A 23,567-nucleotide genomic window follows, 5' to 3' on the forward strand; every position below is an offset into this window, starting at 1 on the left:
AATAAAATACAGCAACAAGCAAACTTTTTATAAATAATGTCCCAGTTAACCTTGGTCTAATCTTCAGTGCATGCAGGACAGTAAAAATCTTCATCTACTGGTGGGTTGCCAACACATGACTGGTGGTACCATCTGTCACATCCATCACAGGCAATCTAAATAATGACACAGTCCTTCAATTGATAAATAAAATGTCACAAAATAGTTTTATGGTTACATTAGACTTCTCAATTACAAGTCAATTACTTGTAGTGTACAAGCATAGTGCAATGAAAAAGGCAATAAAATTAAGGCATTATTACTATTTCTTTTTTGTTCTTAAACTTTTTTTTTAAACCTTTAAAACAGAAATGTCTCATTACCCATGCAGGTGTCAGCCCTGGATCACTTAGGTTGATGTCTTCCCCACAGAATCGACAAAGATCACTCAAATCTTCTACAAAATTGTATAGACTATAAATCAGCTCCAGACTGGATCCATTTTAGAGTATATACATTTTACAACTGTCAATAGCATCCATAATAACATAATTGTTTTTAAATCTATCTTAAATAATTGTCATTTTTATAACTAATAAGAGTCACAAATAAGTCAAAAGACTAATTGGAATTACCAAATTTTGGCATTAGATGCCCATACTCTCGTTAATTAATTAATAGTAATATAAAATACAGTCTGCTTAAACATACAGAACAACATTTTTCATTTTTTGTCAATATGTAATGCACTGATCAAATGAAAAATGAACTTCATAACCATTTCATAACTGTAACAGTTCCATCAGCAGCATTTACCTGATTCCTGTATTAAGGTCACTGCAATTTTTTTCCTAAAGAGGTTAACTGCCTTTTCTGCATTTGAGAAGCTGATAGGCTGTTCTGTCAGGATTTGTTCTGCAAACTTAAAAGTGTTTAAAATTATAATAGCGTTATACGTTTATTACAGCCAAATGATTTAAGTTATGCTTACCTTGCATACAAAAACACCACAAGATGTGCCATCACGTTGCATTGGGTGAGGAACAGTGTCACACGTCCACCTTGAAACTTTGCATCCTCTATTCCTCATAAAGGCTCTATAAAAACACTGATTTATGTAAGATTTCAATTATTCCCACAGCCAACATACTAAAAGTGCTGCTTACAATTCGTTACCTTGTGGTTTCCAGGCACTTGTTTACTTTTTTTTGGGACTCTCCCAGGGGATCCAAAAACAATGTTTTCTTTTTAGATGGATAAATGGCCTAAAAACGAACAATTCACAACGTGTACATTAGTTTGTGCATACCAAAACATGCTTCTTTGGCAGTGTTTATAAAAAGATGTTTTACTCATTGGTGTGTCAAATCTTTTAATGAGCATCTGGGGGAATCTGCCACAGTTCTTCTGGGTGCTCTGACTGGCTCCTTTTTTTGTAGGCAATTATAATATATTTTTTGCCTAAAGGGTGGTCTGTTACATTGCTTTCTTTACTAATATGCAAAAAAGAAGTGTAAACACAAATTTTCAAAGAGGTGCATAGTGGGTCTAAGTAGAGCTAGAAATGGTCTTAAGAAAGAATCTTGAGTCATAATTGTGTTTAACAAGTTTTACCTGCACCTTTTTCCGTCCTTGCTTAAAGAACTGCAGTTGATTTGCTGGAATGGAGACGAATGCAGGTAAGGTGCAGCAAAGGACGTTATTAGAAAAAACAGGGACTCAGAAAAGTTTGAAAGAAGAAACGGGTGAGAGTGCAAATACAAGCCTCCTACAAAATGGGACATCTGAGAGGCAGGAATGCTGGATGGTAGCACAGGAAGCTACTAAGAGGGTGCAGAGAGTAAACAAACAAAAACCGACAGAAGAATAGAAGAAATAAAAAGAGGTGAGAATATGTGAATCTGATGCAGGAGGAAGTGGCTAAGGCCTACAGAAAGGAAGGCAGGTGAAATCATTAGACTGGGGAATAGGAGTGAGGGAGGTGTGATGCAGCAGATGCTGGGTTAGTGGGTACCCTGACAGCAGTGTACTTAGACTTTCAGAAATCCATTTGTTACAGATTTAATCAGGTTTGTTTCCCAGTTACTATTAATGTGAGGTGTATTTATGGATACTCACAGCAATAGTCCAGTGATTATGTTCATTTATGACACCCAAAAGAACCTTATATTGGCTTGGATCACACTGAAGTTGAATAATAAAAAAACAGATTAATAAAAGCAATAAAGAATACAAGCAATATAGCTCAATAAACACATTTGAAATTAGATTAGGAAAATGTTTTATAAAAACCTACATAGACTCAGTTTGAAATTACCATACCTTTTTTAGCATTTGATATGACCCTTGCCATATTTTGGTCATTGCAAAGGTGTCAATCATGTAAGCCTTGCCCTCGTGCTCCTGGTTATGCTTCCTCACCAGTGTAAAAATGTATGAATTAATAACCTTTCGAAAAATCAAACAGAATAAACATTTTTTTTATTTTTTTTTATATGATATTTTATAGACTGAAAGAATATTGTACCTCGCTCTCCAATTCTCTGCCAGGTCCAAGGTGTGCTATGTCCGTCTCAAAGATTTTATATGGTCCAATTTTGGCCATCAGGACACAATCACTTCTACCAGACCAAACTGCACTGATGACTGCCAAAGTTATGAAAGAGATAAATAACATTAATCCCAAGATTTTTTTGTTCAGAACTGGAAAATGTACATAAGTTAGCTACATTTCTCAGCAAAGAAAGTATTTTAAATACACAGTATGAAAGTGATCTATTTGCTATTCTGCTTGCACACAGAAGAATTGGTCCTCCGCATGTAACCCATCCATGCAGTGAAACACACACACACACACACACACACACACACACACTAGTGAAGTGGGCACACATGCCCGGAGCGGTGAGCAGCCTCCACAGCGCCCGGGGAGCGGGGTTAGGTGCCTTGCCCAAGGGCACTTCAGCCGTATCATGACTTGGCGGCACCGGGAATCGAACCGCGGACCTTCCGGTCGCAAGGTTGGTTCCTTAAACACAAGCCTACGACTGCCCCTTTGTGACAAAAGGTCATTAAAAATGATATTTTTTTATGCAGTACTTTATTAACATTAGTACTATTTTTATAAATCAACTTACTATTCTCAAGATCACTGTAACATGTGATAGATTGAGCACTGGCTGTGCTTGGGACCAGTGGTGCTGTGCCTGGGACTGGAGATTCTGTGTCTGGGATGGGAGATTCTGTGTCTGGGACGGGAGATTCTTGGACTGGAGGTTCTGTGCCTGGGACTGGAGATGCTGTGCCTGGGACTGGAGATGCTGTGCTTTGGACTGGAAAATCTGTGCCTGGAACTAGAGATTCTGTGCCTGGGACTGGAGATGCTGTGCTTTGGACTGGAAAATCTGTGCCTGGAACTAGAGATGCTGTGCTTTGGGCTGGAGATGCTGTGCCTGGAACTAGAGATTCTGTGCCTTGGCCTGGAGAGTCTGTATCTGGGACCAGAGGTGCTGTGCTTGGGACTGAAGGGGCTGTGCTAAGGACCAAATGTGCTGTGCTTTCTACTGGAGGTGCTGAACTTTTTGAGTCTAACATTTTGAGTCTGTGGGGAATTCGAGCTACTTCCTCCACAACTGGAATCAAGTGATCCAGACTAATTTTTGTGAATTTCCCACCTTCAGCATTTACTAAATTAGCACTTTTGCCTTGTAAAGAGGTAATTGTGAAGGGTCCCAGAAAATCTCTCTCTAACTTCCCTCCTTTCCTCTGCTGACTTCTGATGTTTCTCCTCAGCACCTTTTCCCCAGGAACAAAAGTGTGAGCTGCAGCCCTGGAAGCTTGCTTTTTGGCTTTTATTTTGTCCCTTGAGGCTTGCATATTTTTCTTTACTGCCTCATATACTTGGTCCTGCAACTGTATGGCAGACAGGACTATCTCTGCCTGAAGTACATCTTCCACTGTTTGATTGACCTAGGCAATAAAAGTAAATTCTATTTGTACAAACTGTGATATAAAAAAATATTTAAACAAGGTATAAGCTGTGTCCAAATTCAGGGGCTACATCCTAGGAAGGCCAAATAGAAATAGGATTTCTTGTTTGCATCACTGGCATGCAATGAACCTTGGCAAATGTTGACTAGCGAAAGATCCACCCACTGGATCCTTCATTGTCATGGAAAAGTAGGAAGCTTTTTGAAATGGGACAGCCTAGTCATGCAGCTGTGATGCAACTGTTCCTCAAATGCAGCCGCCAAAGGATGCAGCCCCTAAATTGGAATGCAGCTATAAATACAGGTACAAATACAGTACTATGCAAAAGTCTTAGGCACATGCAAATAAATAGTAAAAAAGTTTTTAATATTTGAAAAAAAAAAAAACACCACAATGAGCAAACAGTAAACAGTAATAAACTAAAGAAAGTTTGGATTAGGTGTGACTACACTTTGCTTTTTTGTTAAATAGTCGTCCCAGGTTAAGATGATACAGTTTTATTAAGGAATTAGATGATCAGTTTTTCTGGAGGTATTGACTGTCACACTTGCTTCTTCCTTTTTTTAATCTCATTTAGTAGATTGCTTTCTTTACTGACATACAATTTTTTTCTGTAACATTACTATTATTATTATTATAATTATTATTTATAATATTTGTAAATCTAAAATGTTTTTGTACGGACTCGATAAAGCAGGATTCATAAAATAAATGTCTATAACAATATTTGTACTAAACACAACATATATATACTATATACTTAAGACTTCTGCACAGTCATGAATATCATTGAAAAAAGTTACCACAGTGAATAAACTTACACTGAAAGATTCAGGTACTTCAGAGAAGTAGCGTGCCTCTCTTCCAAACATTAGGTAGAATGGTGAATACTGTGTAGTCAGTTGTTTTTTGGTTCTGACATTGAACAGCACTGCATCAAGATATCTGTCCCATATTTGTGGTTTGTCCTTGCACAGCTTCCCAAGGGTTCTGAAACACAAATACTACATTGAAGGTATATGGCAACAGCTCACTAGTTTTTTGCTGGTGTAGTTTTGTAGTACTTTGCTCTTTCTGCAACATAATGTACAAGTGAAGCAAAACAGTGCTTTATTGAAGTGCTGTAAAACACTTTATTAATCATGGATACCACTTACATACACTAATTATCAATTTCATCAGGTCCATTTAACACAGGTGTTTATTGTACATATTTAATTACTAGTCAATAGTCTCTTTATCTGTCTTATGTGTTTGGCTGTTTTATCATAGTTCATACCCATCCACAGGACCACCACTGAGCAGGTATTGTTGGGTGGTGGAGCATTCACAAGACATCAGTGACTCTGACCTGTTTGTAGCATGTTAATGTTTGTTAAACTGATATGAGTGTATCAGGCACAGCAGTGTTGTTGGGATATTGGGCAGACTGTAAAATTTGTGACCACACTATTCTTGTTGGTTTACCTTGCTCATGTATAGTTATATATAGTCAGTAACTGGTCAGTGCCTGGACTAATGGATCTGTTAGCTGGATAGCTTTGGTTTGGTGGACTATTCTCAACCCAACCGTGATACAGATTTGTTTAAAAGCTCCACGGTGTCACCGTTGTACAGAGCTCCACCACCCAAATAATGCTTAACCATACATGACATACTAGCCTTAGATGAAAGGGCTGGAGGACAGACCAACTTATGAAACCAATTATGCAGAGAAACAGATGGACTACAATCTGCAATAAAATATGTGCAAAATCCATGTATACTAAACTTACCGCTGTATTGTGCCATTCATTCTTTCCACTAACCCATTAGTCTGTGGATGGTATGGTGAACAAAGGCTGCGTTTGATCCCAAACAATTCACAAACTTCTTTGTTGATCTGAAAAAAATATATATTTATTGTCATAATAAAATGATAAGTACAATGACAGCAACAACTATATGAAGAAAGTGAACTGTTAAGTAAATGCAAATGCAAACCTGATTAACAAACTCCCTGCCTTGGTCTGTGAGTATCCTTTTTGGTGCCCCAAAACGATAAAATGTTTTAACAATGATCATTGAAACTTCCTCTGCTGTTTTGGAGGCAAGTGGATAAGCCTCTACCCACTTTGTGAAGTAGTCAATGAGGACACAAATGTATTGATTTCCAGTGGAGGTCATTGACAACTTGCCAATCAAATCCATGCCTATTAACTCCCATGGTTCATTTACCTACACAAACAATTTAGGCAATTAATTATTTGGAACACATTTGTAAAATACACTGCTACTAGTACTAATAATAATAATAATAATAATAATAGAAAAAACACACTATTATTGGAGTGTACTGTTCCTGGAGTTTGATGGGTCTACTCGCCTGGCATTCAGAGCACTGTTTAATCTGCAAATAGGTAGAAAAAAAAGTTTTTTTCATTCTTAATATCTGTTTATGGAACCTGCACTGTTATAAATATTAAAAGTAACAATGTATCAGTAAACTCACCCAGTTTTCGATGTCAATTGTCATTCCAGGCCAATAATATCTGATAGAAATGGCATGTGCTGTCTTCTCTTTGCCACTATGCCCACCTGTCTCGCTGGCATGAAATTCTTTAAAAATTCTGTCAGCTTCTTCAGCACCTCTGACCACATTTATTTTTAGCTGTTTTTCTGTGCCCTTATGGCGCACATAAAACAGTACTCCATCTACAGTATAATAAAGTATATTATGTTGGGTTTGACAGTAATTCACAATTTATATTAGCAGTAAAATATTTTTAATTAATGCTGAAAACTGGACATACATCTGCAACCCTAACATGAATGTTTTCACTCTAATAAGACTATATGCTAATATATGAAGCCCCTGAAGTCCTAAAAGGTGACTTTTTCATCTTGTGAACACATTATTTCTATTTTAATATAAATTATTGTGCATATTATGGTGTATCTTAGCTGGTCTTTAATATTGCAGAATAATAAGAAAGTTAAACAAATTTAAAATCAGCAGGCACTTAAAATGAACATAATACAATTGTAGTTTAAATGCCGTTTAACAGTATTTTTTTTATACTGTAACCTGATCAAAGACATTAACTCAGTATAGATTAAATGATTTAATATTTACGTTTGTGGTTTATTGTATTGTGACTGTGTTATTTCATTATTTACAAACATGAATATATAGTAAATTATGTTGTGTGGAAAAGATAAATATTGAAAATATCACCTTACGGGCCTTTAGGGGCTCCATTCTAATACGTCGGATACGTATTGTCAGATATATACAAACTACAAATAAGTTAAACAGCAAGTCTTACCCTCGACAACGTACTGGTGTGCGCGTCGTCGAATGACGTACTTTTCAGCCTTTGTTTGACACTCTGGGTATTTTCCAGTAATTTTGTAAATTAATAATGTTTGGTACTGAGTCGGATCCATACTGACATATAAAAGAAAATGAACAATTGTAATCTCATTTAAAGTGTTTATATTTCTATTTAGCAGTTAGCTACGCACTCAGAAAAGTTTTACCTATGGTACGTGTAATTTAAGTTAAAAGTTGACATGACATAATAAAACATTTACAGTAGAGTGGCAATAATCATATTTAACTCATGATTAATGAATGTCATTTAAATATTTTTAACAAACAACGCCAGAAAAACAGCAAAACTTACCTCAGAACACTTCGCAAACATTCAGGCAAAACGAGCGATCTAAATTAGAGGGAACCATATTCCCCAGGCCTCCAGGTAAATGTGTTCCCCCTTGTGTTGTTAGTGTAATGGACTGATCTATAGGTTAAACTTGTTCTACATAATGACAACAGTTAAATACATCACCAGCATCACTGTAGTGTTTTATCATTACACACACAGTGATATACATGTGGGGAACCATATTCCCCAGGTCTCCAGGTAAATGTGTTCCCCCCCCTGTGTTGTTAGTTTGATGGACTGTTTCATAGGTTAAACTTGTTCTACATAATGACAACAGTTAAATACATCACCAGCATCACTGTAGTGTTTTATCATTACACACACAGTGATATACATGTGGGGAACCATATTCCCCAGGTCTCCAGGTAAATGTGTTCCCCCCCTGTGTTGTTAGTTTGATGGACTGTTTCATAGGTTAAACTTGTTCTACATAATGACAACAGTTAAATACATCACCAGCATCACTGTAGTGTTTTATCATTACACACACAGTGATATACATGTGGGGAACCATATTCCCCAGGTCTCCAGGTAAATGTGTTCCCCCCCTGTGTTGTTAGTTTGATGGACTGTTTCATAGGTTAAACTTGTTCTACATAATGACAACAGTTAAATACATCACCAGCATCACTGTAGTGTTTTATCATTACACACACAGTGATATACATGTGGGGAACCATATTCCCCAGGTCTCCAGGTAAATGTGTTCCCCCCCCTGTGTTGTTAGTTTGATGGACTGTTTCATAGGTTAAACTTGTTCTACATAATGACAACAGTTAAATACATCACCAGCATCACTGTAGTGTTTTATCATTACACACACAGTGATATACATGTGGGGAACCATATTCCCCAGGTCTCCAGGTAAATGTGTTCCCCCCCTGTGTTGTTAGTTTGATGGACTGTTTCATAGGTTAAACTTGTTCTACATAATGACAACAGTTAAATACATCACCAGCATCACTGTAGTGTTTTATCATTACACACACAGTGATATACATGTGGGGAACCATATTCCCCAGGTCTCCAGGTAAATGTGTTCCCCCCCTGTGTTGTTAGTTTGATGGACTGTTTCATAGGTTAAACTTGTTCTACATAATGACAACAGTTAAATACATCACCAGCATCACTGTAGTGTTTTATCATTACACACACAGTGATATACATGTGGGGAACCATATTCCCCAGGTCTCCAGGTAAATGTGTTCCCCCCCCTGTGTTGTTAGTTTGATGGACTGTTTCATAGGTTAAACTTGTTCTACATAATGACAACAGTTAAATACATCACCAGCATCACTGTAGTGTTTTATCATTACACACACAGTGATATACATGTGGGGAACCATATTCCCCAGGTCTCCAGGTAAATGTGTTCCCCCCTGTGTTGTTAGTTTGATGGACTGATCTACAGGTTAAACTTGTTCTACATAATGACAACAGTTAAATACATCACCAGCATCACTGTAGTGTTTTATCATTACACACACAGTGATATACATGTGGGGAACCATATTCCCCAGGTCTCCAGGTAAATGTGTTCCCCCCCTGTGTTGTTAGTTTGATGGACTGTTTCATAGGTTAAACTTGTTCTACATAATGACAACAGTTAAATACATCACCAGCATCACTGTAGTGTTTTATCATTACACACACAGTGATATACATGTGGGGAACCATATTCCCCAGGTCTCCAGGTAAATGTGTTCCCCCCTGTGTTGTTAGTTTGATGGACTGATCTACAGGTTAAACTTGTTCTACATAATGACAACAGTTAAATACATCACCAGCATCACTGTAGTGTTTTATCATTACACACACAGTGATATACATGTGGGGAACCATATTCCCCAGGTCTCCAGGTAAATGTGTTCCCCCCCTGTGTTGTTAGTTTGATGGACTGTTTCATAGGTTAAACTTGTTCTACATAATGACAACAGTTAAATACATCACCAGCATCACTGTAGTGTTTTATCATTACACACACAGTGATATACATGTGGGGAACCATATTCCCCAGGTCTCCAGGTAAATGTGTTCCCCCCCCTGTGTTGTTAGTTTGATGGACTGTTTCATAGGTTAAACTTGTTCTACATAATGACAACAGTTAAATACATCACCAGCATCACTGTAGTGTTTTATCATTACACACACAGTGATATACATGTGGGGAACCATATTCCCCAGGTCTCCAGGTAAATGTGTTCCCCCCCTGTGTTGTTAGTTTGATGGACTGTTTCATAGGTTAAACTTGTTCTACATAATGACAACAGTTAAATACATCACCAGCATCACTGTAGTGTTTTATCATTACACACACAGTGATATACATGTGGGGAACCATATTCCCCAGGTCTCCAGGTAAATGTGTTCCCCCCCTGTGTTGTTAGTTTGATGGACTGTTTCATAGGTTAAACTTGTTCTACATAATGACAACAGTTAAATACATCACCAGCATCACTGTAGTGTTTTATCATTACACACACAGTGATATACATGTGGGGAACCATATTCCCCAGGTCTCCAGGTAAATGTGTTCCCCCCCCTGTGTTGTTAGTTTGATGGACTGTTTCATAGGTTAAACTTGTTCTACATAATGACAACAGTTAAATACATCACCAGCATCACTGTAGTGTTTTATCATTACACACACAGTGATATACATGTGGGGAACCATATTCCCCAGGTCTCCAGGTAAATGTGTTCCCCCCTGTGTTGTTAGTTTGATGGACTGATCTACAGGTTAAACTTGTTCTACATAATGACAACAGTTAAATACATCACCAGCATCACTGTAGTGTTTTATCATTACACACACAGTGATATACATGTGGGGAACCATATTCCCCAGGTCTCCAGGTAAATGTGTTCCCCCCCTGTGTTGTTAGTTTGATGGACTGTTTCATAGGTTAAACTTGTTCTACATAATGACAACAGTTAAATACATCACCAGCATCACTGTAGTGTTTTATCATTACACACACAGTGATATACATGTGGGGAACCATATTCCCCAGGTCTCCAGGTAAATGTGTTCCCCCCTGTGTTGTTAGTTTGATGGACTGATCTACAGGTTAAACTTGTTCTACATAATGACAACAGTTAAATACATCACCAGCATCACTGTAGTGTTTTATCATTACACACACAGTGATATACATGTGGGGAACCATATTCCCCAGGTCTCCAGGTAAATGTGTTCCCCCCCTGTGTTGTTAGTTTGATGGACTGTTTCATAGGTTAAACTTGTTCTACATAATGACAACAGTTAAATACATCACCAGCATCACTGTAGTGTTTTATCATTACACACACAGTGATATACATGTGGGGAACCATATTCCCCAGGTCTCCAGGTAAATGTGTTCCCCCCTAGTGTAATGGACTGATCTATAGGTTAAACTTGTTCTACATACTGTTTGTTAATTTTAAAATCACATGGCTGCAGTTTGTAAAGTTTAAATGAACGAGAGATCACCATGAATGAAACTGTTCTTGAAAGTAAATGGTAGTGCAGCTGAGATGAGTAACCTTAAATAATAACACAGACTATTGTCCTGTGCGATATAGTTTATTTGTATGTGCACCAAAACTTTTTCTTGCGTGACAAAACGAAAAGAACAAACAAGTGTGTGAATAAGAGCATGTCCTGTATTAGGATTTATTTACAAATAAATCTGACACGTTAATTCTAGTTGATTGACAGCAAGGCTGAAGACGAACGCAGTGTGAAAACCTCTGACTTGGGATGGAGCAATAAAACCTCTGACAGTAGTTCATTCAATACTTTAAAGTATGTGTTTAATCACAAACTACCTAACATACAACATGAAATGTGAAAAGAACATACCGCTATAAATACATATTCCAAAAAACCGATGCTCAACGAAGCGACTGAAAAAAACGTCATGATTTTAAACGTCATGATTTTTGCACATGCGCGTTAAAGGGGAAACAGGGGGAACTGAATTCTCCGTAACACCGGCAATTTTTTTGCGGAAGCATTTCTGCAGGCAGGAGCAGCGCACCTCAGATGAGTAGTTCTTCACCAAAACAGTGCAGTAATACACTCAACATAAATGTCAACCACCAACACCATTACAGAAGTACAGTAGTACTATTTAGTAGTATTCGTGGCGCGCTACGAGTAAAAGCGCCAGCTGGCTCTGCGCATTCCAGTGTTGCCAGATTGGGCGATTATCCGCCAAATTGGGCGGATTTTGTTGGAAAACAATTTGATAGCAGGTAAATAACACTTCTATTTAAAAGAAAATCTTCCGTTTTAAGAAGCTCCAGCATTGTAGAAGGCTATTAAAAGTAAAGTCAATTTTCAATGCTGATTTAGCGTAATAGTGTTGGTCAGTCTGTATCATATTCTTGAAAGAAAATTAAAATGTGTTTTCCATGCATTCACACTGGCATGTTCTGGGATTCAATTGAGTCTCATCAGTACACACAAGTTGGCAGCCAAATAATAAAGTATTGCAAAGGAATATCTTTGAAATATTCCGCATTATATAACTAATAAAGTAACTTGTAATCTAACTTAGTTACTTTTAAAATCAAGTAATCCATAAAGTAACTAAGTTACTTTTTAAAGGAGTAATCAGATTTTCAAGGTAACTAAGCCATCACTGCCTTCTGTTTTTTGGCCTACATCGATCTTGGTAAGATGGTTCCAAAAGCTGCTTTTATAAACATACAGTTTGAAAGACATTTTCAAGATTGATTAGGGATACTGAACACAAGTACTGTACACAACACTGTAAAATATTATCATAAAAAAGCACGTTATCATGTCTTAAGCACATTTACAAATCTGTGCTTATGTTCTTCAGCCTACTAAAGGCACTGTTTCTTCTGCTCTAGCACTGGTCTGGATATGGCTTATAGTGATGCCACTCCTGCTGCCAGAATGAACCAATGAACCATTATTCACCAGGTAAATATATTTAAAATAAAGTAACTTTCTTTCTTATTCAACATTTCCATTATTAAGTGGAACTGAAAGATTTTGAATAAGACGAATAAGATCCACATTGATCTGTGAAAAATAGTGTTAAATTCGGTTTTTGTTTTCATTCCAGAATTACAGACCAGTGTCAGGAGACAAGAGGCCGGAGATCAGCAGTCAATTATGGCAAGATAAAACATTATTTTTGGCAAACTTACGATAAATAAAAATACTTAATGTGCTTTGGTGTACATTTGTTTTTTTGTTACTATTTTAATTATACTCTATATATTTTGCTTTAAATTATAATAAAATATATACATTTTACAAAGTATTTTCATAGGAAATATTTCAAAGCGCTTACAAGAGATGTACAAACACTGAGAGCCTAATGTGTGTACACTACTATTATTGTGTTACTATTGTTATTATTGTTACTCTTAATCCTTGTCTTCTTATTAATACATTGTTAGTAGTGGTTGTACTTATTAATAAGGAGCAAGAACAATTGTAGTCGTCCCAGTGACCATTAAAGGTTAAATATGGCTGGGGAAAGCCTTTTAAAAATCTACTCCAGGCCAGAACTGGGCCATATTCGGCCCAATAATGGTTGTTCTGGCTAGCACATGGTTAGGTCCTGGCTTATTATTGCCAGTCATGGCTGGGATCCGGGCAGCCGTATACGAGCCAGAATCAAACCGTCATTCATTTTGACACCGGGCCAGATCCGGCTGCTGGATGTGGGCCGACACAAAAGGTTACGACCTGCCGGATATGGCCCAGAACTGGGCCATACATTCTTTGCTAGCTGGGCAGCGTTTCCACTTCAATAAAGTTAGTGTAATATTCAACATTCATTTAACATTCACCATTCTGATCTACATAAATGGTTGAAACAACACCTAACACCCACTTACTTTACCAATTCTTACACATTGGCAACATGCTACAACAACTATTCGATGGTCATTTTAAGGTAACATGTATTTATTTAAAGAAAATTTTAAATGAAACTGATCAAGCTCAAACTTCAGCTAACACGTTAGGGAGCGTCATTAAACTAACATAAAAACGTAGGAAACATCTGCACTTATTACAGAGAAATAAATCCATTCAAGTCTTGTCATGAATTGATGGATGAAATACTTTTATATTGGAGCTAAATAAATCTATTAAACTCTGATATGATTTAATGATATTATATGATATGATATTAATGTCCCTCACATCCTACAAACCTTGTTTTATAGATACTGCTTTTTTAAATTTTATTTTAATAAAAAATAAATCTATTAAACTCTGAGTTAAGATCAGTAAATCCATAATAAGTGTGTATCAGAGATAAATCTTTTAAACTCTGATATGATTTAATATAATATAAGTCACACTATTTTTATATACACATATTAATGTCCCTCACATCCTACAAACCTTGTTTTATAGATATTGCTTTTATTCTTATTTTATTTTTATTTAAGTTGAGATCAATAAATCCATAATAAGTGTGTATCAGAGATAAATCTATTATTAACTATATATATTAAAATAAAAAATACAAGCAGTATCTATAAAACAAGGTTTGTAGGGGCCAGTGATAGCTCAGTGGTTAAGGTACTGGACTAGTAAACAGAAGGTTGCCAGTTCAAGCCCCTCCACCACCAAGTTGCCACTGTTGGGTCCCTGAGCAAGGCCCTTAACCCTCAATTGCTCATCGTGTTCCACTCACTGTGTAAGTCGCTTTGGATAAAAGCGTCTGCTAAATGCTGAAAATGTTTAAATATTTTTTAAACACATCAGCAGATTAAAGTCAAACGTGTTTTTATTTTTTAGTGAAAATGCGGCGGTGCTGCTGAGATTTACGTTCAGTTTCACATCCTGATAAAGTTACTTTAATATTGTCCATTCTTATTTTATAAAAGAAAAACTGCTCACCTTCAGCAGCAGCAGCAGAGAGGATCCAGCTCTCACACAGATCTCCTCCTGTCCCTGTTCTTCAAGTCTGTAAATCCGGTTATACTCTGGTAAATACTGTGGTAAATAGTTTATAATTCAACATTTGATACATAACACAATGCAAATAAGTTAGGATGAGGGCGAAAAAGTCTTCGTGTAATGATCAAAAACATCTGTGGAATTTTCCACATGAGCTTGCAGCATCTTGGACCTCAGCCTGTAACTCCCCCCAAAAAACTCCTCCCCTCTTAAAGTGCTGCAAAATACTTTAAACAACAGTTAGAAATGCAACCAACAAACAGCACAGAGGGTCAACACCTAAATAACATCATTTTTTAATTACAACCCTCTATAAATAATCACACCACTCCAATTGCCATTCCAGTACTGCCATAGCTTTGGTTAGCTTCTAATTTGGAGGAACATCCTGAGAGATCTTCTCCTTGGAAACCCATTATGTGGTCCACTTTTGATTGAGTTTCATCCTGACAACACTCCACTGATCCTGTCTGTCCCTCCCACAGACTCTCAAGTAGTGATGGGTCGGTCGCGAACGATCCGGCTCTAAGAGTCGGCTCTTTAAAGTGAACGACGGGATCCGGTTCCTGACTGAGAGCCGATTCGTTTTTTTCCGGTTTTTTTTTCTGTCAAAACCGCACGTGATTGGTCAAGATACGTGGTGGCGTTTGTGTAATTACACTGAGCAAGAGGGGAGGGGTTACACACACACACACACACACACACACACACACACAGAGAGAGAGAGAGAGAGACAGCGTGCACACGAACAGGAGAGTACAGGAGAGAGAGAGAACTCAGTTCTTTACACAGCCAGACATTACACGCTGGAAAGGTGAGGAAAATGAGTGAGAGGAGACATAGTAAAGTTTGGACACGAGGAACCCCTTTTACAGACAAGTTCAGACCAGTGGCGATTTCTCTAAGACTGCAAGGGAAGCTCAGCTTCCCCTAAAATGTCCAAAATTAAATAGTCAAATATGTACAGTTGTGTTAACATTTCATTGACTACAAATGCGTTAGAACACGTTTATCTTGAAGACGAGTTCATTCAGAATCAGCTAATTATCACAAATCGACTCGATTTTTTTTAACTTAACTCATACATTCCCGTAGCGTCAATGCATTTGCCCGCAGAAGCTGAGCGTCTCTTCACTTCTATGGGACGGCGTTGAGGGTTTTTTTTTTTTATGCTCCGAAACTCGCCGGTCATTGGATAAATGCCTCGATTTTGTCCCGCCCCTGGACGCTGAGCATCTCTGGGGGTGAATGGAGCTGTGGGCGGGTGTGGACGCTGAGCTTCTGCAAGATGATTGGAGAATCAGTGGAAAGGCTGAATCCCGTTTTGATTGACAGCTAGTTTGAGTGCTACACCGTCACTTCTCAAACTCAAAAGAAGCTTTATCGGCATGACAAATAGGGACATTCGTATTGCCAAAGCAATACACTTTATTAGTCACTTAATCACTGGGAGCTTCAGTCCCATCGCGGATTTTGCGAGTGAAGTCGAAAGACAAACTGCTGCAACCCATTTCAGGTCATTTTCTTGTAAAAGGAACAGAGGGCAAAATTTATGTGTAAATAAATTGACAAATTTTATGATGTAAGCCGACAATGAGCTTCACCTCTTTGAAAGACCAGCAGCCGCCACTGGTTCACACCCACTAAACCAAGTGTTCACTGGGCGACCAAATGTTCAGTCTACCCACATCTTATACATGTGATGGCACATAGACTGTGTATCTGTCCCCTCAGAGAGAATCTTTTTTAACAGGGCAGATCATAACAGAAAGGAGAAACAGGATCAACCCATCAGAGATGAGCTCCTTGGTTTTTCTGAATGCCAATCTTCACTAAATACTTACAAATACTGTCACACCTTTCACCTGGATTTTCTTTTTGTTTTGCACATTTTCATTTATATTTTGTTGAGTGTGAGTGATGCTTCGTTGATGTTGTGTTGTTTCACTCTAGGTGCTTGTTTATTTTGTTTTGTTTATTAGGATTTTAACATCACGTTTTACACTTTGGTTACATTCATGACAGGAACATTCACCTCACTTGCATGTCTTTGGACTGTGAGAGGAAACCGGAGCACCCGGAGGAAACCCACGCGGACACTGGGAGAACATGCAAACTCCACACAGAAAGGACCCGGGCTCTTCACCTGGGGATCGAACCCAGGACCTTCTTGCCGTGAGGCGACAGTGCCAACCACTTAGCCACCATGCTGTCCCACTTTAGATGCAAATGTACAAATAATATACACAATCAGATCTTTTTGTCTAATTGAGATGGGTCTTTGTTTTTGTATTTTATAATTTATTGTTGGAGCACTCTGTTCCATGTTGAGTATATAAATAAAGCAATTTAAATAATAAACATCTGATACAATGTTTTTTTACATTAGTAATTCATTTTACATGTAATTTGGTAATAAATTAATTTAAGCAACAAAAAAAATCTAAGGAGCCACTTGGGAGCCGAAAGAGCCGGCTCTTTTTAGTGAGCCGAGCCAAAAGAACCGGCTCTCTAAAAGGAGCCGAAATTCCCATCACTACTCTCAAGCCTCATGTTGTCTAGACATGTCGACCAGACCAATCAAACCATCACCATGAAGAATTCTCACATGACCCCACCTGAAAACGTAAGTAAGCTGGACGTTATGAAAGTTCTCACCGTCCTCATGTTGCTATCAAGTAACATAAAAGCTCAGGTCTGGTTCATGGTCCAGAAGAAGTCTCGTTTACTTATTTATGTTTGTAAATAATCAAACTTTACTAGAGAATAAGCTCTGATACCAAATCAATGCTGGATATAAGAGAGATTATTTAATGTTCAATCAGGATCCTTTAAAATGTGTCAACATTAAGATCAGAACACAATAATAAATGTAACTGAAAACTGGAATCAAAAGTCATTTACAGAAGCTTTGTGAACATTTGTGGTTATTATTATTATTATTACTTTGATGAAAATAATCTGGGGTTCTTTCGGGTGATTTTAGTTTAAAGGTTGGTAAGAATAAACCATCACAGTTTGGACCATGTAATTCAATCTTACCTCCTGAAGATGGAGCCCAGAGTTCACCTTCATGAGAAACACATAAACTGGTTAGATCATCTAAACACTTCAAAACTGGTGGGTTTAAAAACTTATCTTGACATTATCCAGATGTGAAACCTGATGTAGAGGATGGTGGTTGGAGTCAGGAGAGTAGGGTTGTGTATGATTGTGTACAGTATTCAGTAGTAGTAGGTAGTATGAGAACTGTACTTGCTGAAAAATGCTGGACGTCCCTGGAAAAGACGACATCTTGAAGGCAGCACATGTTGCTCTAAGATCTCAACGTACTTTTCTTTATTAATGCTGCATCACAGATGTGTTAATGACCTTAACCAAGGGCACTGTCACGCCCCCATACCATGACAGACCCTGTTCAGACCCTGCCTCCGCTGACACACTTGTTAACATCAGGCTTGCCTTTATTCAGATTTGAGCCTGTACCTTGTTTTTGTTGTTTTTTATAACAGTCACGCTCCACAAAAATTACAATTACCTTTTCTACCATTCCTTTTGACAGTAGCCTCCAGACCATCCTGATTAGAGACACATCCACATTACAGACATTAGAGTGTTCAGCTGGAAGATCTCCGGCACTTTCTAGTTCACCAACACGTTTTTGGAAATCTTCCGGTCTCATGTCAAATATGCCTGGTTGTAAACGCATAACTTGAGCATCATCAGCATCATATTATTCAAACAGGTATTAATGAGTCACATATCTGAATCCCAATGAAGTGATAGACCGGCTCCGTCTTCACAAGTTTTAAAGAAATGAATAACAAAAGCACTTAGTGTTTCATTTTTCTCTGGTTTACAATTAGAAGCAGGATAAATCAGCAGACTTACTATTCTGAGATTTAAGAAAGTCTGTAAGTTCACTAAAAAAAAGCATTAACATGATCTGGTGAATTCCATGTGAAAATGAATTAGGATTGTGTATGAACTGTGCGTGATTGGTTTAAGGCCTGTTCCAATCACTGTGTTATATTAGACATGTCAGGCGCAACATGAGGAGAATGTGAGCGTGGACTTATATCGGTCCTCCATACATCCACAACTGATGGCATACTAGAGGAATAAATATAAGGTGTGTCATATACACGACTTAGTGTAGGAATTTCAGTCACTAACTCAGTTTCAGTTACTGAATTGTTGAAACATTTTAATAAAATGGTTCTATAATCAACTCCAGTCAAATTAAGATGTGCAGTAAGGGATCTCAGACTTTCCAAAATCCATCGATTTCTTTGGAAATGGTAAAAGATCAAGTACATTTTTTAATTCAAACAGACATAGGACTTATTTTATACTGTGTAACAACAAGATCGTGGTCAGAGGACATTTTCACGTCAAACGGACATGTTGGGTTAACAGACAGATGTGGGTGTAGTTTTGGTTTCACTGTATTATTACAATCCGTGCCAACGTTCAGAGTTTGTTGTGAATTTTTACTTAGGCCACAACTTCAGGTTGTTTTTGTACTGGTGCATCTGTACTAGTACGTTTGATAGCCGTTTGGCCATTTTTGTCATCTTTGCTATGACATTTATCCCAGATTGGTTTCATATTCATCCAAAAATCAAGACCATGATTCATGAAATCCTAATCTCAGTTATGATCTCCATATTTATCTACAATACACAAAGTAGCGGTGCACAAATATTCAAGTTCAAATGAGTCCTGTTTAGGAAAAGGTCTGAATCCTAGATTTTTATTAAAACCATGTAAATTATCTATCACATTCCTGTGTAAGTACTTTGTCCAAATCTATCAAGCCACTGTTTAGGTGTTTCATGCAATTTAGGACAATAATACTTATTTTTGAAGTAAATAAGACCATCTGTTGATGCATGCTCAATAATCCAGGTACACAAATCCACAAAGTTGAATCAGTTCATCTGGACACACGATTGTTGTAGAGATACGTTTCGTCACTCAATCCGAATGACTTCTTCAGTCTGAGCTGGTGTTGAATACCCCAACCTTATATGCAGTTGATTTGCATAACGACCGATCACCGCCCATTGCATAACAATGGAACTGGTGATCAGGTCTATATGAAATTCACAATGACCATTAATTACAATGGCCATGTGTGTCTTTCACACATGATTGGGGTAACGCTCCAATGACGGCGTTGTATGATGGTGAGAGATGTACTCTCAGGCCCCCTCCCCAGTTCAGAGATGGTCGTTCCCTCTTCACGTAAATGGCCTCTTTGACTCCACGTTCAAACCAGCGTTCCTCCTTGTCAAGGATCTGCACATCTTCATCATTAAATGAGTGGCCGCTGGCTTGCAGGTGGGTGTAAACCGCAGAGTCCTGGCCAGAAGAGGTCGATCTTCTATGTTGGGCCATCCGTTTCGCCAGTGGCTGTTTAGTTTCCCCGATGTACAGTTCCCGACAATCCTGCCGGCACCTAACAGCACCTAACAGCATACACTACGTTACTCTGTTTGTGTCGAGGAACCCGGTCCTTAGGGTGAACTCATTTCTGGCGTAGCGTGTTCTGGGGTTTAAAAGCAACTGAAACACGGTGTTTGGAGAATATCCGTCTTAATTGTTCCGATACTCCCGCCACATACGGAATCACCACTGGTTTGCACTTAGACCGCGGTTGTTCTTCTCCTCCCTTCGATCCACTGGAGCTGTGTTTGGGCATTTTTCCCTCTTTTACGAATGCCCAGTTGGGATAACCACATTCACCCAGGGCCTTCTTGACATGAGATTTCTCTCTATCCTTGGCCATAGTGTCTGTGGGGATGCTGTTTGCCCGGTGGTGCACCGTCCTGATGACTCCTAGTTTGTGCTCCAAAGGATGATGGGAGTCAAACCTTAAGTACTGGTCCGTGTGCGTTGGTTTGCGGTAAACATTTACTTTCAATCGTCCCCCATCTTTACTAGCAATTTCACAGTCTAAGAAGGCTAAAACGTTGTCGCTTGCATCCTCCCTTGTGAACTTGATGTGTTTGTCCACCGAGTTGATGTGGTCTGTGAAATGTGGTACTTCCTCTGATTTTATTTTAACCCAGGTGTCGTCCACATATCTGAACCAATGACTCGGTGGTGTCCCTGAGTAGGTCCTTAGTGCCTTCTTTTCCACTTCCTCCATGTACAGTAAATGTTTACCGCAAACCAACACACACGGACCAGAACTTAAGGTTTGACTCCCATCATCCTTTGGAGCACAAACTAGGAGTCAATCAGGACGCTGCACCACCGGGCGAACAGCATCCCTTCAGACACTACGGCCAAGGATAGAGAGAAATCTCATGTCAAGAAGGCCCTGGGTGAATGTGGTTATCCCAACTGGGCATTCGTAAAAGCGGGAAAAATGCCCAAACACAGCTCCAGTGGATCGAAGGGAGGAGAAGAACAACCACGGTCTAAGTGCAAACCAGTGGTGATTCCGTATGTGGCGGGAGTATCGGAACAATTAAGATGGATATTCTCCAAACACCGTGTTTCAGTTGCTTTCAAACCCCAGAACACGCTACGCCAGAAATGAGTTCACCCTAAGGACCGGGTTCCTCGACACAAACACAGAAACGTAGTGTATGCTGTTAGGTGCTGTTAGGTGCCGGGAGGATTGCCGGGAACTGTACATCGGGGAAACTAAACAGCCACTGGCGAAACGGATGGCCCAACATAGAAGATCGACCTCTTCTGGCCAGGACTCTGCGGTTTACACCCACCTGCAAGCCAGCGGCCACTCATTTAATGATGAAGATGTGCAGATCCTTGACAAGGAGGAACGCTGGTTTGAACGTGGAGTCAAAGAGGCCATTTACGTGATGAGGGAACGACCATCTCTGAACCGGGGAGGGGGCCTGAGAGTACATCTCTCACCATCATACAACGCCGTCATTGGAGCGTTACCCCAATCATGTGTGAAAGACACACATGGCCATTGTAATTAATGGTCATTGTGAATTTCATATAGACCTGATCACCAGTTCCATTGTTATGCAATGGGCGGTGATCGGTCGTTATGCAAATCAACTGCATATAAGGTCGGGGTATTCAACACCAGCTCAGACTGAAGAAGTCATTCGGATTGAGTGACGAAACGTATCTCTACAACAATCGTGTGTCCAGATGAACTGATTCAACTTTGTGGATAAATAAGACCATGTTAGTAACCAAAATATACAATTCAAGGAATTACTCCTCTCCCAATAATGATAAAATTACAGAATGATAAAATCTATAAAATAAAGTAAAAAGGACAGGAGGAGTGTCAGAGGAAATAAACAAAATAAACAAGGATCCCTAAAACGAAACAGAGTAACCAGATAAGTAGCTTTGGAACTTCCAATCTCTACGTATTCTTAACAGTACTCTCAATGTTAAACAATTTCAACACAATATTTCCTCAAAACAGAGAAACAGATTCATAATTTAACAGATAAATAATCTTAGAGAAGATCACTGACCTGGACTAGATTGCCCACATTCTCCACCATTTGTTAGGTATTAACATTTGTTAGGTTGTTTCTCAACAACAACAACAAAACCAGCCTAAACACCATTTAGAACTGCATGCTCAGCTCTTAAGCTGTGCAAAGTGTAGACATACTAGGCCTAATACCATAAGTATATGGACATAAGTGTAACTAGGATCTAACAGAAAGGAACACCTGAGTCTATAAACACTGCATCGTCAGGACAAAAACAGAACCAAGTCCAAGGTATCGTTTGTAGATCTTCACCGTCGCATTATAGTCATGCACAGATCAGGGCATGACAGGGCAATTAAAAAAAAACAAAATCTTAAACTTTAAGTGTTACAAGGACGTCTACAGTGATCATTATGAAATGAAAGAAGCTGGGCACAAAAGGGAATTTGGTCAGAGAATAAAAAAACAAAAGTCAAACAAAAGAGATGAGAGCGCCTGTTGGATGGATAATCAGCTTTACAGCTATAGTAGTGTGTGTGCGTGTGTGTGTGTGTGTGTGTGCGTTGAGACATTTGTTAATAGCACAGCTCATAGCGAGGACAAAAGATCAGACAATAAGGAACAGCAAAAATTAATAAAACATAAAATCCCTCGTGCCGCTCAGGTGGCACAGCGGTAAAGTACGCTAGCACACTGGAGTTGGGGTTTCGAATACATCTCAGCTCTACCTTCCGACTGGGCTGGGCGGCTGCATTAACAACGATTGGCTGTTGTTCATAGGGTTAAGGGTTAAGTTGGATCATAGGTCCTCATAACTGGTTCAACTGCGGCCCCTGCTGGCTGACTGATGGCCCCTGCACAGGGCTGAGGAATAATGCTGATGGGGGTGTGGCCCTCCATACACAGTGCCGATTGGTGTATGAACTCGACTCGTGCATGTGAAAAATGCAGTGTGTACTGACTGTACGTGCCGGAGGGGGTGTATGTCAGTTGAGAGGTGTCTTCAGTCAGCGGTGAAGGGTCGAATTAGTTTAGAGGACGCAATCAGGGTAATTGGACAAGACTAGATTGGGGAGAAAAATCTAGCCTCCAGCTGCCTCCAGTGTTTTTGAGTTACTGTCACACTGCTGTCCTGGGGGTCTCCACCATTCCTGAATTAATGATTACACTGTGTGGGTTACAAGTTATACCAAAATGTTTTGTCTTTACTGTCTGAAGTGGGTGAGGAACCTTCCTCCTCATCTGTGTTTTGAGTTTCTTTATCTTTTGCTGGTTTTTGTGATATAGAGGAGCTGCAGGGTTCAGAAATCTGCTGGTCATTTTTTGGCCTCGCCTTAAAATCCAAACATTTCTGATTTATCAAATCTGTTGGATCAAAAAAAAGAAAATTATTGTAAATTATAATTCCTAAAATCTGTAACCCTGCGTTCACACTGACAGTGATGTGACAAAGTGAGATAATTATCAGAATGAAGTGGTGAATGTAAACATAGTAAAAAT

The 23,567-nt window shown here is 38.8% G+C and overlaps 2 protein-coding genes and 1 long non-coding RNA gene across 3 annotated transcripts in view; all 3 read right to left on the minus strand.

Annotated features, from left to right (window-relative positions):
- Positions 1-56: 56 nt before the first annotated feature.
- On the minus strand, positions 57-2,165 carry LOC134323209 (uncharacterized). Its single transcript, XR_010014030.1, has 6 exons — positions 2,098-2,165; positions 1,156-1,244; positions 971-1,076; positions 796-901; positions 363-436; positions 57-155 (listed from the first exon to the last, which is right to left on the minus strand). It is a non-coding gene; the product is annotated as an uncharacterized LOC134323209 (long non-coding RNA).
- A 127-nt stretch (positions 2,166-2,292) lies between these two features.
- LOC134323471 (uncharacterized) lies at positions 2,293-3,868 on the minus strand. The gene is made up of 3 exons (XM_063004997.1): positions 3,117-3,868; positions 2,507-2,625; positions 2,293-2,427 (listed from the first exon to the last, which is right to left on the minus strand). The coding sequence occupies exons 1-3, from the start codon at positions 3,853-3,855 to the stop codon at positions 2,293-2,295; spliced, it is 993 nt and encodes a 330-aa protein (XP_062861067.1). The 5' UTR covers positions 3,856-3,868.
- Positions 3,869-21,804: 17,936 nt separating this feature from the next.
- Positions 21,805-23,567, minus strand: part of LOC134323206 (uncharacterized) — a 69,625-nt gene continuing 67,862 nt past the window's right edge. The window contains exon 33 of the mRNA XM_063004657.1: positions 21,805-23,432. Coding sequence (XP_062860727.1) covers positions 23,402-23,432 — 31 coding nt within the window. The 3' untranslated portion in view covers positions 21,805-23,401. The remainder of the gene's footprint in view (positions 23,433-23,567) is intronic.

The sequence above is a fragment of the Trichomycterus rosablanca genome, chromosome 11 (genome assembly GCF_030014385.1).
Source record: "Trichomycterus rosablanca isolate fTriRos1 chromosome 11, fTriRos1.hap1, whole genome shotgun sequence".
In the NCBI taxonomy this organism is placed as follows: Eukaryota; Metazoa; Chordata; class Actinopteri; order Siluriformes; family Trichomycteridae; genus Trichomycterus; species Trichomycterus rosablanca.